Source organism: Sinohyriopsis cumingii, chromosome 1, assembly GCF_028554795.1.
Source record: "Sinohyriopsis cumingii isolate HCF-2022 chromosome 1, ASM2855479v2, whole genome shotgun sequence".
Classification (NCBI taxonomy): Eukaryota; Metazoa; Mollusca; class Bivalvia; order Unionida; family Unionidae; genus Sinohyriopsis; species Sinohyriopsis cumingii.
The window spans coordinates 8,085,431-8,102,903 of NC_142961.1; the positions used below are offsets into that span (position 1 = coordinate 8,085,431).

At 40.5% G+C, this 17,473-nt stretch overlaps 1 protein-coding gene across 1 annotated transcript in view; it reads left to right on the top strand.

The window, feature by feature from the left end:
- LOC149806385 (very long chain fatty acid elongase 4-like) overlaps nt 1-16,358 on the top strand; it is a 38,372-nt gene extending 22,014 nt beyond the window's left edge. Inside the window, exons 6-7 of the mRNA XM_089973384.1 lie at nt 9,590-9,717; nt 16,121-16,358. Coding sequence (XP_089829510.1) covers nt 9,590-9,717; nt 16,121-16,288 — 296 coding nt within the window. The 3' untranslated portion in view covers nt 16,289-16,358. The remainder of the gene's footprint in view (nt 1-9,589; nt 9,718-16,120) is intronic.
- Nucleotides 16,359-17,473: the final 1,115 nt, after the last annotated feature.

The window sequence follows — 17,473 nt, forward strand, 5'->3', positions numbered from 1 at the left end:
ACTTGCACTTGCGATTTATCTCGAGGGCTTTTAAACAAGACCACGTAATGCGCATTGAGACTGATGGTGCGATGGGCTTTACTTTGTTGAAACAAATTTTGAGTAATGTAAACGACACTGGCATTACGATGATGCCTTTTGCGCGTGAACCACAGTTTAATTTCTTCTTCGTCTTCTCCTAACATGTCGTGAAAAATGACCAAATGGGTTTGACGGGAGTCAGAGACAATGCCTCGTCTTCTTTAGGAATGCCTTCCACAAACACGATGGAATCGCCTTGACTTTCTCGCAAGAGGCTGTACGCCGATTGCCACTCTTTGTAACACCACACGATGCGTTGAGGTGGACGATCGATCAAATGATGTTTATGTTCGATCAAGCGTTTGACGAATTCGGTTTTGCCTGAACCGCTAGGTCCAGCAATGAGCATGTTAAAGGGATGGCGAAGATACAAAGCCTCCCAACTGGCACGATCTAAGTGTTCGTCGATGACTTTGACAGTAGAGGAAGAGGGAGCAGAGACAGCAGAGGTAGCCATAGTGTTAGGAATGTCACTTGTGACACGAAAACAGACAAGACGAGAGTTTATATACTTTTTTCAGGACACGTTTATTGAATGTTTCAAATATGAACAACACGAAAGACAAAAATACATAAAAGCCAAATAGTTATGTACAGGAATAAAAAACACATCAAAACGATCAACGTGGAATGGAAACAAGTGTCTGTACAACATGTTTTGGGTAATGTTCTGACCAGTTCTATAGGGGGTAAGGTCACACAAGTGTCCTCCCGAAAGGGTCTTTCACGCATGTCCACGACAGTCCTGTCCTGGGTGATGGGTTCTTCTGGCACCGTCACTAACACTGGTTGAAAAGTGACTTTTTTCCTTGAACAACTCTCGTGCATACTGGGCCACTTCTTGGGTCCAAGCCTCAAAATCCCATTCTTTCCAGGCACGGACATCTGTCCAATGGGGGTGTAGGTCACAAGCTACACACACATCGTCATACACGTCTTGGGTAGCTAAAAGTTGACGAATCTTTTTTTCCCGTAGAGGTCGAGAAGTATCCAGATGAAAACGCAAGGCTTTGAGCAAAAGGAGTCTTTCGTGACCATTTAAGGCCATTGGGTTGGTAAGTACTGACCGTAAAGAGTCCACAAGGAATCGGGTGGTAAACGATATCCTAGAAAACAAGTCACTAAGACACACACCACTTGTCGACCCAAATTAAATGGATACAGTTCTTCTAATAATCGATGGTAATGATCCACGGTTTGAATATGGTCATTGAGTTCCTTCCACGGAATCTGTTGAATTACATGTGACATAAGTCGTGGCATGGCAGCCTGTTTTTATAGTCTCTTTGTTTCGGAAGCAATACACGTACTTTCTAGCCAGAGATCTTCGTTCTCCAGTGGGGAATCTAAATCTTGCATACTGTAACCGAAACGTCAGAGTTTGTTTAGAAGTTTCTTCTTCCGCTAAGTAGATTCCACGTAAAATATGTTGGTAATCCTTTAACTTGTCTTCCTCAATGCGTTGCACTAAGTGAATCTCGAAGTAACCAAAATGATGAACACGTGGATCATCGGGGCCCTGGAAGTATTGAACAAGGTCTGACCACTGAAACAATTTCTGACGAATCAGTTCTCTTATACCATTCAGGTACCAGTGGTTAAAGATCTGGTGACGTAACGGATGCAACTGTTCTTTACGTTTGACTCGTATTTTGACCAGCTCTCGGTAAATGCGTTCTCTCAACTCCACAGGCAAAGCACGAATGTTCTCTAGCAAAGTATCCATGAATAGGTCATACTAAATCCTCTTTCTAACACAAGAAATGTACCGTTCAGTGCCAAATTTAAATCGTTTAGTCACTAATTTACACATTACAATTCGTTCAGAAGTTTCCTCTTTCACTAAGTTGACATTGTGTAAAAGATGTCGGTAATTCGTTAACTCTTCCTCTGGAATTCGATGCAGTAAGTTTACATGGTAGTAGATAGAATCATTAATAGCAAACGAATCCTTTTTAAAACCAGGGGGTTGTTGATCAATGTCTGTCCAATAGAACACTTTCAACTGAATCAGTCCTTTTATAGCATTCAGGTACCAGTGATTAAACATCTGGTGACGTAACGGATGCAATTGTTCTTTACGTTTCACTTGTATTTTGATCAGCTCTCGGTAAATCCTTTCTCTCAACTCCACAGGCAAAGTGCGAATGTTCTCTTGTAAAGTATCCATGAACAGATTATGGTAAGTTACTTCAATGTCTCGGTCCCACTAAGGGTAAGTAATGACAATTCGGTGACCATCGAGCATGTTCTACGTAGGCCGAATCTTGTGGTTCCCAGTGGTGAAGTGACACACCGCAACTGAAGCACTTGACTTTATCTCCTTCGCCCAAGTAGAACAATCCGGCTCTGGCTAATTCTTCGGGGATCGGTCCTCTCAGATACTTAGCCCATTTTCCTTTGAACGATTGAAGACGATTTTCAAAGTCGCAGTATTCCGACAAACGTACAGGGAACGAATATTCGTCTTTCACAGGTTCGTTTCGATGAGGGTTGGGTGACATGGACAGGAGTTTGCTCAGGGCTGGATGACCTCCGTAGGGGGGTAAACGTGAAGGTGAACATCCACCTTTAAAACGAAACCCAGTAAAGTGTCCAAGAGGACGAGCGGCATCGCTTTCGCATCCCACAGGTTTGACACGCACAGCATCACTTTCCATGATAGGGGTAGTGAGAACAAAGTTCCCATGATGCTTTACGACATCACTGATGTCATAGCGTACAGCATCGTTCCCATCGCAAGGCTCACAATCGCATTCCACTTCAGAAGCCCCAAACTTGAATTGTGCCTTTCTAAACTTGTTTTGTGTTTCTCTGAAAGTATCCATCTTGTTCACTTGGTCTTGGTAGTCACAATGAACTATCGATCTTGCCTAGGGTTCCTTTTTATATACAGACCAATACCGGCGTGTCCATACGGCAAGGTGAAATGATTGGGAAGTCGCACTCCCTTCTGGTACACAATTTGATAGACTTTTTCCAAGGGTCGACTGACGATGTGGTGAGTGGGTAAACGTACAATCTTGTTGGGTTGATAGGTGGTCACTTTAAAGTGTTCATCCTCTCCAGATTGCAAGGCTTCTTTCAATACCCCAAAGCTGACCACACGACTGGTACGATAATTCAGAGTCAATCCTTTCACTTTACACTTCGTCTGTACTCCTCCTTGTGGGTCCCGGTATTCGTAGCCGTAATTTTTTGGACCGCCACTGACGAAACTTAGAATCTTGTCGTCGGGATGCTCGTCTGTCCAGGCTCCTAAACGGTCTCCTTCGATGTTAGGGTGCTGTTGACTCGGGTGATCGATCTAAATGCAACTGTCCGTGTCAAAGTACAGGACGCGTTCCCCTAACAGTTCTAAAGCTTCGTACAATTTTAAGCGAGCATGAGCTATCACGTAAGCCGCAATGATGACATTTCCAAAAGGGTCGTCTTGTACAAAGTCCAGATCTTCTTCGTAATTGACCAAGATCAAATCCTCGCGAACGACGTCCACGTGTTTCATGAATTTGCTTTTGTCGTGAATCATCTGAAAGTAGCGGGAAGGTTCTGTCAAATACTCCGTCTTGGGTAAACACGGACGTTGTGCCATTTTACCCCACAAGCAATTTTACATCACTTTGGCAAACGATCGCCTGGCTTCGTTTTTCTCGATGTGATCTAAAGTAATGCCTTCTTGTGCCCAGTATTTCTCTTTGAATGTCTTTTGGTCTTCGGGAGTTTGACACCAGGAAGGATAGCCACTGGCTTCTTGTTTCAGTTTCAAAAAGGCATCCACGTAGTCAGCGAAAATGCCTTTCTGCGTGGGGTCACCCTTGTGGTATTGTTGTGTCTTGGGAAAGTGACAAATTTCGTACACTTCTAACAGCTGATATCCCATGTCCAGAGCTTTGAACAATTCTACGCTGACCCAGGTTCCGGTCAAGGCCCGTTCTTCCTGGGTGTGCTGACAAGGTTGATCTTGGTTGCACGTTTCGGCACAAGTTCGGCACAAAGGAAACATCAGTTTGCCTTGGCAATGGTGAGGTAACACGAGATGGTACAAGTCCTTGGGAGGCAAAACCTTGCACTTGATCAAGCCTTCGTATTGTCGAATGTTTTTCAGGTCGATGTGTTCGGTGAACAATTGTGGGTGCCCTGCAGGAAAGCGACAATATTTGCATACGTAGGGATACAGCGAACACACGTCCAAGTATTTGATTTCTTCTCCTTTCTCTTCGTCGGCTTGGTACAGCAAACAGGTGGCATTGGTCCTTCCTCCGTACAAACTATCCCTCGGGTTCAACGGGTCCATGAACTGGTAACTTTCCACGAGGCGTTTAAATTCGGGATCAGTTTTCAAACGGTGATCGTATTCGTGTTCCCACATTTCCACCACTTGGTATCCTTCCTGTTCTAACTTTAGGCGTCGCTGACAAGTGGCCTGGTACAAGTCTTCCATGGTTCGTTGTAAAAACTGATTTTTAGTGCCACGGTCAGGATAACAGACGGGACATCCGTGAAATAAGCAACCGTTAAACTCGTACACGATCTTGGGGTTTTCTAAGTCCCAGCCATCGACCGAATGCGTTCCAATGGTCTTTTCGCCCCCTCCGTTGCGGGCATGCTGAATCCATTTGTCTTCCTTGTCGCACAAGTAATGTAACCAGCGTAGGGCTTTGACCGAGTATTGACGTTTGACATAGTTGGTCGTTTGAGGACTGATGACAGCCACGGTCTTTTCAGGCATGAATCGTTGCCGGTACACTAAGGAACACGCTTTGGCAATGGTGCAAGCTTCTTTCAAAGGATCGACCCCTCCGTGTTCCATGAACAGTTCTCGAAATTTTCCACAGCAACGTCGTAAAATGTCCACGTCGGAACGACAATACTTTAACATTTCTTCCTGAAAGTCGAAAGGGTCCGAGGCGTAAGCCTGGTACCAAGCGTAGAAAGCTTCTCGTTGTTCGGTACGCATGTTGTCAGGGTCGTAATAGTGAGCCTCAGGTAACTGGGGTAGAACGGCGTGTTGATTGGCTTCCGTATTGAAAAAGTGTGGATAGTACCCTTTAGCCATTTCTGTCATTCCAAATGTTTTAGGCATTCGGCTCAAAGGCATGGCCAAGTAACTGATCGAATCTTTAAACTGTACTTGTCCCACTTGCATGAAAATAATTTTGGCTCCGTTCAAAGTGACTTTAGGACGCTCGGTGCCTTGTTCCGTATAGTATCTGAGAAGAAACTGTCCATCCTATCCAGAGAAATTGTGAGCCATCACTGTGGCATGACGATGACAATCTCCGTAACGTTCGATGTCCTCTTGGCTCCATGTCTTGTCGATGGGGTCTAAGACCCATTGTGCAAAATCGGCTAGCGTGTTCGGTCCCCGAAAGATTTTTTCACGCCCTCCGGGAATCTTACTGCAGTGAGGGCAATGACTGAAGATAGATTCCTGAATGCACTTCTCGCACGCTCGATGAGCCACGCAGAAATTAGGAATGTGAATACCGGTCTCTTGCATGCATTCGAAATCGAAAAAGATGAAATTGCCTTTCTTCTAGTGTCCATCCTCTTTCTCTGGTTGGGATTGGTATTTTTGCACGTAGCATTGGTGTTCCAAGTCCACGATGTGGTGACAAATGTGACATTTTTTCTTTCCTGAACATACGTGTGCCTTGGCATCATTGGTACGTATGCCTTGTCCACACGTAGGGCACAATCCCAGCAGTTGACAAGCACATTTCTGCTGTGAACCTTGCGTCTTCAAATGTTGTTGGTAACAGGCAGGGCTGACAAACGTGCGCAGACAAGCAGAACAATGCACTGGTTCTTGCACATCGTTCAGACAGGGTGGAGAGGCCAAACATCCTGAGCATTTCGATCCACAATGTTTGTGTTGTTCTCGATTGTTATAGCCATAGTCACATTTCTCAGTCATAAACATATCCCTGGAATCCGGTGATACTGGTAATGGTATCGAAATGGTCATCGTGATAATAGACATGAATGTATTTTCCATCCTTAAAGTCTTTCCCTCGAAACAACAGAGGCCCACGCATTTCTTGAGGGTGCACTTTCAAGGTGTATCGTGGAGCTAGGACATCTTGCAATGTTTGCATTTCAGGAATGCCACAGGTTGTGTCTTTGGACAGTCCGGCTTGTTGTAACAGGAGTTCTGCTTCACTTCGTTGTTTGGCTCAGTCCGATTGTCGAATAGTTTTCCAGGCTCTTTTCCATTCTGCCGTGTCATTCTTGTTAGCATAGGTTCGTCCCACCACGATGGCCCTGGCTAAACACATCTGGTCTTGAGGGTTGTTAATTCGGACAAGACTCTTTTTGGTGCTGCGAAGGTCGTTCACCAATAAGATCTTTCTGCAGCCAGTCCCTTGAGGAGGAGAGACGTGGGTCATGTCCAATGTGGCTTTTCCATCGGTGATGTCAAACTGGTCATTGGATTGTTGCACGTGTTGAATCTTGTCCATGACTTTGGAAGCGGTCAATTCTGCAGGGCTGCTAAACTCGATCCAAACAGGGGATTTCAAACCGTCGTGTTGTATGGAAAGTCTCAAGCGATCGTCTTCTTTGGGTTGACATTGTCGCTTGAGTGTGGTGAGTAAAGAATCCCACACCCCGGTGATGAACCCTTCTGCTTTCTCTAACGGTACTTCGGCCTTGAAATCTTTAAACTTCACCGTGTATTTGTAAGCCGTGGTTCTAAATTTTCTAGAGGAGCGCTTTTCTGTCTCTCGAATGGAATAGTACTTTTCAGGGTTAACTAAGGGTGGTGAACTTTGTTTAGAGTGTTTGGATTCTGGTTCACTCATGTCCTCTTCAAAATCACTGGCATGAATTTGTGCCAAGACTTGAGCTCTGGTACGAGGCGATAGATCACGTTTCTGCCTCTTACTTTCTTCTTTCTTTTCAAATGAATTGGATCGTTTCATCTTGAGTGAAAAACGTCAAATGACTAAAATTTAAACAGCATGGACTAATTTATAGTCATGGCAGACCAGCGTATATAAAAGGGTGTGTGTCTTGTCCTTTCACTATTCATTTCACTCTCTAACCGAGCACAACGATAGAAGAGACTAGCCAAATCGAACGTTTCATCAGAGCTTTGCGAGGGGTCATTAGAAAATTCTCTTCAGACCAGCCTTCGGACTACTCTCCTTCTTTTCGAGATAAAAGTGAAGATACTTGCTATATCTGTTAGTAGAAAGGGCATTGGTCTTCAGAGTGTCCAGACCGTCAAAAAAGAAAAACAGGGGTTAAAAGAGACAAAAGCCAAGATACCTGTTATTATTGTCAAGAAAAAGGACATTGGTCTCCAGATTGCCCAAAAAAGAAACAAGAGGAGTCAGAAGAAAAGAGGGATTCTTCTTCAAAGGAGGGTTTCTTCAGAGGAAGAAAGCAGCCAGGCAAAGAAAAAGAAACAGGAGAAGAAAAGAAGAAAGGAAGAAAGTGAGGAGGAAGAGAGGAAAAGACTGTGACGGTGAAGAAATTTAAAAAACAGAGAGACTAAACAGTGAGACAGAAGAAGTGAATGTACTTTTTAAAGTACTCTGTTGTGAATTGTGAATTGGATTGTAACTATTTATAAAAGAATAAATTAGGTATAAAAAGGTAAGTGTCTTTGAGTTTTGATTTTAAATAAGAAGCTACACTCACGCAGTCATATACACGTACTATAGGGGTAAAATGTTTTTTTTTTTAATTTTGAGTTATTGGCAATTGAAAGTCTATCTCTTTTCGAGAGAAGTGGGTGGCCCTGAAAAGGGCCTTTGGTTTTTGGTGTAGGGGTGAGTTTAAGCAATCAACTTTAACTGCCTTAAGCCTTTGCCACGGCCGAGGCCTACTTCTGATGATGATGGTTTGGTTGAAATCACTAAGGGTGGTACGGTAGGCTTAGTCACAGGGTTGGCGTGTTTAGCTCGGGAAGGTCGTATTCTCTTCGGTCGTGATAAAGAAGTCTGATACATTTATTTCAGACTTCTTAACTCCGCTAAAGTGTCTAACAGTACCGTGACCGTTTGATTTTCACCCTCTTGTTTCTTTGCTGCTGCTTCTTCTTGTTGTTTTTTTCTTACCTCTTCTTTCTGTTGTTGCTGTAAAAGAAAAGCTTGTTCCGCTTCCTTTTGTCGTTGTATAAATTTCTCCAATTCTTCTTTCTGTCTCTGTCTAAAATTCTCCACGTGTGGTAATGAAGGTGACGAAGGTTCCGGAACAAATTCTTGCGAGGTAAGAAAATCCACAAAATCCCAATTCACCTCTTCTGAAAGTAAGTCCGGGTTCCCTTGTGTAGTCTCCACTGCTGGTGCACCCCAATTGATCGTTTTCTGAGTTTCCGTCATGTTGAATCACTGTCGCATGGATTGACAGCGCACAGGAGCTAGCGAATCTATATAGACCACGTGACGTCACAGACTGTTCTCTTCGGATTGGATGCGAGCTGACTGAATTTTGTAACGCGTGTTTGGATTGGTCAATGAACTCAATCCGTTTCAATCCTTTCTCTACCTATAAATAAGTGCAGTTCACTGCATTGATTTACCTGTTCTCGTCGCCTCAGCGTGTGGACTGACGTTGAATTTTCCACCCTTGTGTCAACAATGATGTTCAGGACGGACATACCGATGTATGTCCGATCCGAATGGACAGTTGTCCATAGGACCGCCAGCAACCTATTGATACGTAGGATTTACGTGGAGAGGCAAGGATGCCTCAAAAGAGTCCTGATTTACGGTCCTACAGTGAGACGAAGCCTAAGGACAAGAAGAAGTCACAGATGCCCTTTATGTTAAGGGCATATATAAACCCAAAGGCCCTTTTCAGGGCCACCCACATCTCTCGAAAAGAGATAGACTTTCAATTGCCTACCCCATTATTTTTTATTTTTAAAAAAAATCCCCTGTTCAATTCCCCTTGTCCCTAGACAGTCCCACGATTTATTCCCTATGTTCAATTCCCCTTGAGGCTCAACAGACCCAAGATTATTTTCCATGTTCAATTCCCCTTGAGGCTCAACAGACCCAAGATTATTTTCCATGTTCAATTCCCCTTGAGGCTCAACAGACCCAAAATATTTTCCCATGTTAAATTCCCCTTGAGGCTAAAGTGACCCAGGTGTTTTCGTAATGTTAAATTTCCCATTGAGGCTAAAGTGACCCAGGGGTGTTTTTAATGCTAATTCCCATTGAGGCTAAAGTGCCCCACTTCACAACTCATATCGGTTAACGTCGTGTTTTCCTGTTGTTCTACCTCAATTTCATCGGCACTAAATAAACGTAATAAGTTGACGTGCGTTAAAAGAGCCACAAAAACCTTGATAAACAACAATGAGTTAAGATGCACAGTGTTTCCTAAGTAACATGTACAACTTTATTGCAATCCTTTCCAAGACGCGCCAGACGACCAGCTAGTGACTGTAAATATAGTGTCTTATTTGTGTAGGTTCTTCGAAAGATCAAGGTGAATTGACACTCACTCCTAACATGACGCCATTATTTTATTGTCTGCTTTTTATTTTCAGCTTGGTTTCTAGCAATGTTGAACACTTTTGTCCACATCATTATGTATTCCTACTATGGTCTTACCGCAGCTGGACCGGAAATGCAGAAATATTTGTGGTGGAAAAAATACCTCACTCGGTTGCAGATGGTATGTATCTTACATATCGTTTGTTTTGTTTCTTTTTTTTTGTTCGAATGGAGGTTTTAAATTTACTGTTTGATGGTCAGAAATGAACAGTGACCTTAAGCCAGAGGTGGGCAAACTTTCCAGTGCAAGTGCCGCATACACAAATTTACACATTGTCGCGGGCCGCATAGTTCATTAAGTAACATAATTAATATTTGAAATAGTAAAAACCAAAAGGTATTTCTAAATAACATAATTATTTTTTAGTTGTTAATATGTTGTTAATATTTAAAAACTTAAACTTAAACTTCAAAAGAAGCACATTTATTTGATAAACAGAGTAACATAAACAAAGTCAGTGCGAACGATGACTTGTTCCTAGGCCGCATGAAAACCCTATGTGTGTGTGTGTGTGTGTGTGTGTGTGTGTTAAACAGAGTTATACGGGCGTTGTCGTTTAGTCAATACCGGTAAAGGTATACGTAATTTTTAAACACAACTAAATTTTGCTTTTCCGTTTAAAATATATCAGCTTGCGGGGAGCGGGTCTCTAAGTCATACATGTAGACATAAAGAAATGAAAGGAGGCGATCTGAACTTATTCTACGATATTGTATTTCTTCAAACTGCTCGCAAGTGAGGCAGGTAAACAACTCCCATGCATGCACCGACCGTTTGACCCCGGGGTTAGTCTCGTGTTGATTTCTCGTTTGAGATGTGGATTGGAGATTAAGATGTGGTTATTTATGCACTGATTTCATTTCTTGAAACAAAACAGTATTTCTTTATTAGACTGTCTATATGAGTTGCAAGCAAAAAAGGGTGGCTCTACTAGGAGAGTGATGTATGCAGTACGAACGATATAAATAAGAGAGTGTGTGAAGAGAAAGGCTAACTATAAAGCACACAACATAAAGAGGATAGTGTACCCGACAAGAATCGTTTTTATGAATTATAATATACCCCATTTCGCTTTCTTAGCATGCATCTCAACCAATTGTCGAAATCAGCAGTCTTTAAAAAATATGTGATTTAAGTGGAACAGAACAATACTTTGCTTCAGATAATTCATCTTATCCGCTTTTTGCCTCAAAAAATCAAGCATGGATTTTACAGCGCTTGTTCGCATGTGTCCAACACAGTATATAAATTACTAAACAAAGGAAGGGGGATTATGGAGGAGGATTAGTTCGAGTTAAAAACTGATTTGTTGGAGAAAAAAATAATGATAGCAGCAAACATTTGGGAAAATACGCGTGCATTGTATTATATCGAAGGTCCGAAATTACAACTTACCTGAATCGGACTGTATTGTATTCTACTGAAGGTTCGAAATTACAACTTACCTGAATAGGACTGCATTATATTCTACTGAAGGTCCGAAATTACAACTTACCTGAATCGGACTGCATTGTATTCTACTGAAGGTCCGAAATTACAACTTACCTGAATCGGACTGCATTGAATTCTATCGAAGGTCCGAAATTACAACTTACCTGAATCGGACTGCATTGTATTCTATCGAAGGTCCGAAATTACAACTTCCCTTAATCGGACTGCATTATATTCTATCGAAGGTCCGAAATTATAATTTATCTGAATCGGACTGCATTGAATTCTATCGAAGGTCCGAAATTACAACTTACCTGAATCGGACTGCATTGAATTCTATCGAAGGTCCGAAATTACAACTTACCTGAATCGGACTGCATTGTATTCTATCGAAGGTCCGAAATTACAACTTCCCTTAATCGGACTGCATTATATTCTATCGAAGGTCCGAAATTATAATTTATCTGAATCGGACTGCATTGAATTCTATCGAAGGTCCGAAATTACAACTTACCTGAATCGGATTGCATTGTATTCTATTGAAGGTCCGAAATTACAACTTTCCTGAATCGGACTGCATTGTATTCTACTGAAGGTCCGAAATTATAATTTACCTGAATCGGACTGCATTGTATTCTACTGAAGGTCCGAAATTATAATTTACCTGAATCGGACTGCACTGTATTCTATTGAAGGTCCTAAATTACAACTTACCTGAATCGGACTGCATTGTATTCTATCGAAGGTCCGAAATTACAACTTACCATTTCTCAGTCCTATCGCTAAATAATATGTTGTCATTACTAACTTTTAGCAAAGTAGGTCATAGTAATTACAAACATGTTTGCATATATGTAAAATTAGATGAGCGTGTTCACATTTGAAATCACCACTGCAGAAGGGATATATGCAGGTAGAAATGTCTTACATGTTATTTTCTATTTCGATATTTCACTGACCATTCCGACCGCTCCGGTGGCCTAGTGGTTTGAGCGTCCACCCCGGATGCGGGAGGTGGTGGGTTAGAACACCGGCTGAGTCATACCAAAGACTTCTAAAACTGGTACTAACAGCTGCCTCGCTAGGCGCTCAGCATTAAGAGGATAGTGTTAGGACTGGTTGACCTGGTGTCAGGATAATATGACATCATGCTACATGTCTGCGGCATGATACCCCAGTACTAGACATCACTTTAAACTGCCACACTGCATACATCCTAACGATATGATTGGAAAATTGTTAAAGCAACGTTGAAAATTTAAATCACACACACAGACAAACACACACACAAAGACCTCACTGACCATTCCTACCCTTTTGAATGATAAGTGTTTCGATTTGAATCAGACGATGCTCTTGCGTTGTGTATTTGTAGTGAGCATTTATGTTTTGACTGTTCTTTGACTAGTTATCAACATGAGACATGTATAATTCAATAGAATGTCTACTTATCGACATCTGGCAGGCAGGATTCAATATGACGTCTACTTATAAACATGAGACAGGTGTAATTCAATACTATATTTACTTATCAACATCACGAAGGTAGAATTCAATACAGTGTCGCTTAACTTTTCTATCATCTGTTTAAAGCGACTAACCTATGTGGCTGCCGCGAAGTTTCGCCTATTTTCGTATTTTCGATAGGAAATTCGCTTTGAACTCCAACCCCAACACAAAAGTCCATATACATAAAACGGGGTCTGGGAAGGATAAATAAAATACAGACATGTCCTTTTCATGCTCAATCGAGCTTTATTTTACTTACATATATTATAGTTCCATGACATTGTTGCATTCACCCGTGTCACTTAAGTTAGCACACATAAAAATAAACTTATGCAAGCAATGACCTCCAGTTTTTGCTAAAGAAGTAATGTTAAGTTTCTGGACCTTTGTAACTTCGCCCTCTTAGTAAGAGGGGTGGTTAATTGGAATTGGCTGTCGTTATCTAGGGGATGACTTCCTTCGATTTTATGGCCCGGTGTGAGTGGATAGATAGAACATCAACAAAGAACTGAGCAAGACTACTGGGAAGAAATAATGCAATACGAGTCCTCTTAGACAAGAAAAACTAACAAATTTTAATCAATAACAATTATCAGCGGCAACTCCAATTCAACCTAAGTTATGTTAACATAATTTAATAGCAGTGTCTAATTTGGATTTATTTCATCATAATAACGGGAGGTGAAAAGAGCGCAATGCCCCCACGACTGACTGCATCATCTTCCTCTCTTGACCCGTGTATCACACGTTCTCCTATTCTCTCTAGTCTTCCTATTTTGAATGCTTCATAACTTTCTGGACTTCCTAGTCTTTTATTCTGAACACGTCATCTCCTTCCGGACTTCCGTCTTCGTACTGTCCCGTCTCTCCCAGAAAGCTGTTACCTTAAATAACAAAATTACCCCTAAAATTTCTGTACGTATCACTTCCTATATGTACATAAAATTCTCTCACTTACGTTACTCAGAAGCATAACTAGCTATCCAAACATTGCAAAAAATCTGACCTATTCGATAGATCATCACTCTAGCTTCACAGCGACCGACCATAAATTAACACGTGAGCGGAATATCTAACATTACCTTATCTCTTGAACTACGTTACCACATGCTCGATTACTGTTGCATAAAATTCACAAAATTCTAGCTCACAGCAATCCCTAACCTATAAGATTATTTAAACATTAAAAAATCAGATATAAATGTGCGATTATCGTTAACGCACGATAATCAGTATCGTCCTAACAGACAAAGGAAATTATTTCATATAATCCTATGAAATCTTACACATATAAAATTTTGAATCGCACGGAATCCGTCAATTCTATCAATGAACAAGTAACTGTAAAATTAAAGACATAATTGCATTACAAATCTAGCATCAACAGATTTCCATGAAACTGAATAAACGATGCATGATGTTAATCCTAGTCATATCAAACGCATTTGCATAAAACAAACAATCAAAGATAGAAAATTACGGGAAAAATTAAAATTGCGTACCTTAATGTTGTTCTCTTTCGGAAATTGTGCGTCCTAGCACTAAAACCTTAATGTTGCTCTCTTTCGGAAATTGTGCGTCCTAGCACTAAAACCTGTCTTTTCTTACAAGACAGCCACCTGGTCCCCTTTTTTTGTTTAACGAGGAAAGCACTATTCTTTTTAGGCTCCCTCGGAGCAAAACTTCACCTCTCTCAGAAATTTTCGGGCTAAAGAATTTCGACCAAGGTCTTCACCTTAAATTCACATTACTTTCAAAGTGTACGCCTTAATTTACTCTGACCAATCGTACGCAGCGGTTCCTAAATTTTCCCAGGATAATCATTTCTTTCGACTAGACCTCTGAACTACGTTGCATATCGACTTCTGTTTGACATGGGTTCCTATCAAGCGGTTGTGGTTGGTAGCTTAAATGTTTACTTTCTCAGGATAGCGTTGCGGTGCCCCGGTCAAATCTCAGTGAGTCGTAGATGCTGCTGGCCTTTCAAATTTAACACTGACATGGGGGGGGGGGGGAGAGAAAAGAAGAAAGGTCGAAGTGACCCTTCACACAGACTTTTCTGGATTAAATGTGATAAAGTTTTAATGCTCAATCTATTCAACTTTAAGGTTTAATACTTATTCAAAATTCGACATTTTACAACCATGTACCGGCGAATCATTATATTCTTTGTATTTGCAAACAAGTCCTTTTGATTCAGTTTTTGCACCGAGCTTCGGATTTGCATAAGTTACAAACCTGAAAGAAGAGAATTATTTTAAATTTGTATTGATTTCATGGATGGAAAACAAAGTAATAACTCTTTTGGATAGAACATGCAGTGAACACTCTGTTTCATGCAATTTCATTCACATTTTCTCTTTTCTGTAATTTTCTAAAGTGGCAATAAAATATTTTTGTTACATTCATTTTTGCGTTGAAAATTGGCGAAATATAAATAGTTAGCAATACAAGTTGAATACAAATTGCAGAATAGCTGGTTCAAGGCTTAACATTTCTATAAATTCTGATAGTTTGTGCAAATTCCTTGAAAAATTCGAGGAGGTGTTTCTGCATGAAGTCTGCGAGTGGTAGCAGTGAGAAGCAATTGGAGAACAGTTTTGTATTCGTTTGGATTAAGATTAGGTTGTTTGTCTAAAATATAATAACATACTGTCTTTAATTGCAGCTCTGGTGGGTTTCATATATAGCTTTCATATGATATTCCAAATTTCTTGCTTCACTTGAGCTATTTCTTGCTTTCCTACGGTTCAAATACAAGCTGTTCCAAAGACTGTTTGACCAAAGGTGCATTTTGGGGGTATAAGGTAGGGCTGGATCAGGTCAAGTGTTGGGGTTGGAAAGCAACAAATTTCAAAAGGGCCCTGACTTTCCTTGAAGGTTACCAAAGCAAAAGTCTGTGTCTACTTACTCAGAGTGTGTATGATAACCAACAAACGTGCGCAAGAATAAAACGATTTTCAAATTTCAAGTGACAAGTGGCTCTAAATTTCTGTGTGTGTGTGTGTTTAGCACAATGGGTGGGGGGGGGGTCGTCCGGAAATTCTGGAAACCCTCCTCCCCACCAATCTGTCCCAGTAAAGTATGCAAACATCAGACAAACCGATGTATAATAATCTTCATGTTCACGTGCCGGACAGGCAATATTACGTCTTATATATTGGCAGATTACTCCCTTCAAATTATAAGTGGGCTTGCATTATTATTATAAACCTAGTTGCAACATATGGCCATGTTATCAATGATATGATATGTATTCTGTTTAAACGAATTTACAATAATACTGGAAAAGTATGCAGGTTTTATAACTAATTAAGTGCTTTTCATGAGCTAAAAACTCTTAATACGTGTTCTTTCCAATTATATTCAGATGTATTTATATGTATACAAGTGCAGTCTGCTCATATTGGACAATTTTTGAAAGCGATACTTAACGGCAGGTTTGAATGCATATTCAGCCCCAACGATGCTCTACTTCCTTATACAAAATGAGGACCTCTTCGGCCCCAACCCCAACTTACTTTATCGACCATTAATTATTTTTGTTGGCACTTCCAAATAGTACGTTTCTTTCTTCTTTCAGGCGCAATTCTTGGCTGTCATCATTCATACTGGAATCAACCTATGCGTGGAATGTAACTTCCCAGCTGGTTACAATATTGCTGTTATTTTATATGCATTCTCTTTAATTCTTTTATTTGGAAACTTTTATAGGAAAACGTACAGAAGTAAGTCCGAAAAGAGTATATGAGGTCTGGTCTCTAGACACGTATTACTTCTGAATCGTGGATTTGCATTAATGCAAAAATGTACAAGTTATTGCTTGCAATATATATATATATATATATATATATATATATATATATATATATATATATATATATATATATATATATATATATATATATATACTAACATTAATTTTATATTCGTAAATCTATTCCATATGAAAACAATCTAAGTCACAAATGACTACGCACATTGAATGGAATCCTAGTCTCGGTGCATCTTTAAATGGGTTCTTAACTATGCTTGTTCGATCAAGAGATTTATGAATAGAAACTAGCGACCTTTCGAAGAAAAACTGTAAAATGGCGAGTTAAGCCCATTACGATCTGATTTTCTTATTTCGTAAATTTATTACGTTTCTGTTGACCTGCGTATCTGGATTCAATTGCAGAACACAAAATGTAGCTTGGCTGAAGTCATCGCTAAAGCGCAAAATAAGAAGCTCACTGCTGGGCTCGATACTTTTCTTGTCGTGTATTGTCGTGTATTGTCACCGTAAAAGTGATGTGTTATTATTTCACGACTGTTCGTTTTGCTTTCTAAAGTGCAAAACTTATAATTAAACATGCATATTACACTTATGCCAAGTGTAACTAACTCATTTCTGTGGTTTTTTTTTTAATGACAGGGTCAGATATTCGTGACTGAATCCCAATTATAATCAGACCATGCATTTCAAATGCTATCCTACACACACACAAAATATGAAGATAATGTTTTCGGAAACCAGTGACTTACGTTAATTGATGATACATTTTGATACTGAACATGGAGCAAAAGCAAGAAAATTAAGTGATTTGCTTTCATTTTCATCCCAGTTACGGATCCGAAACAAGAGTAATCACCAATCCAGTGGTTTCAAAGGCATATTAACTTTAGGAGATCGAATATAAGCAGTTTCCAAAAACAAAGAAATTATTTACTCGACACAAGTGAATACTCAACGATATGCAGTACCAGTTCACAAGTTTGGCCAAGATCTGAAATCCATGAAATATCTTGTGCACAAGATGCGGGACTGACGTACGTACATGACGGACGGACGGACGTACGTACGTGCGGACATGTATAAGATACACATTCCACACTCCACTAAATATTACTTAATCCTTCACCTAAACATTTCTGAAGTGAAAGTGAGTGTTTC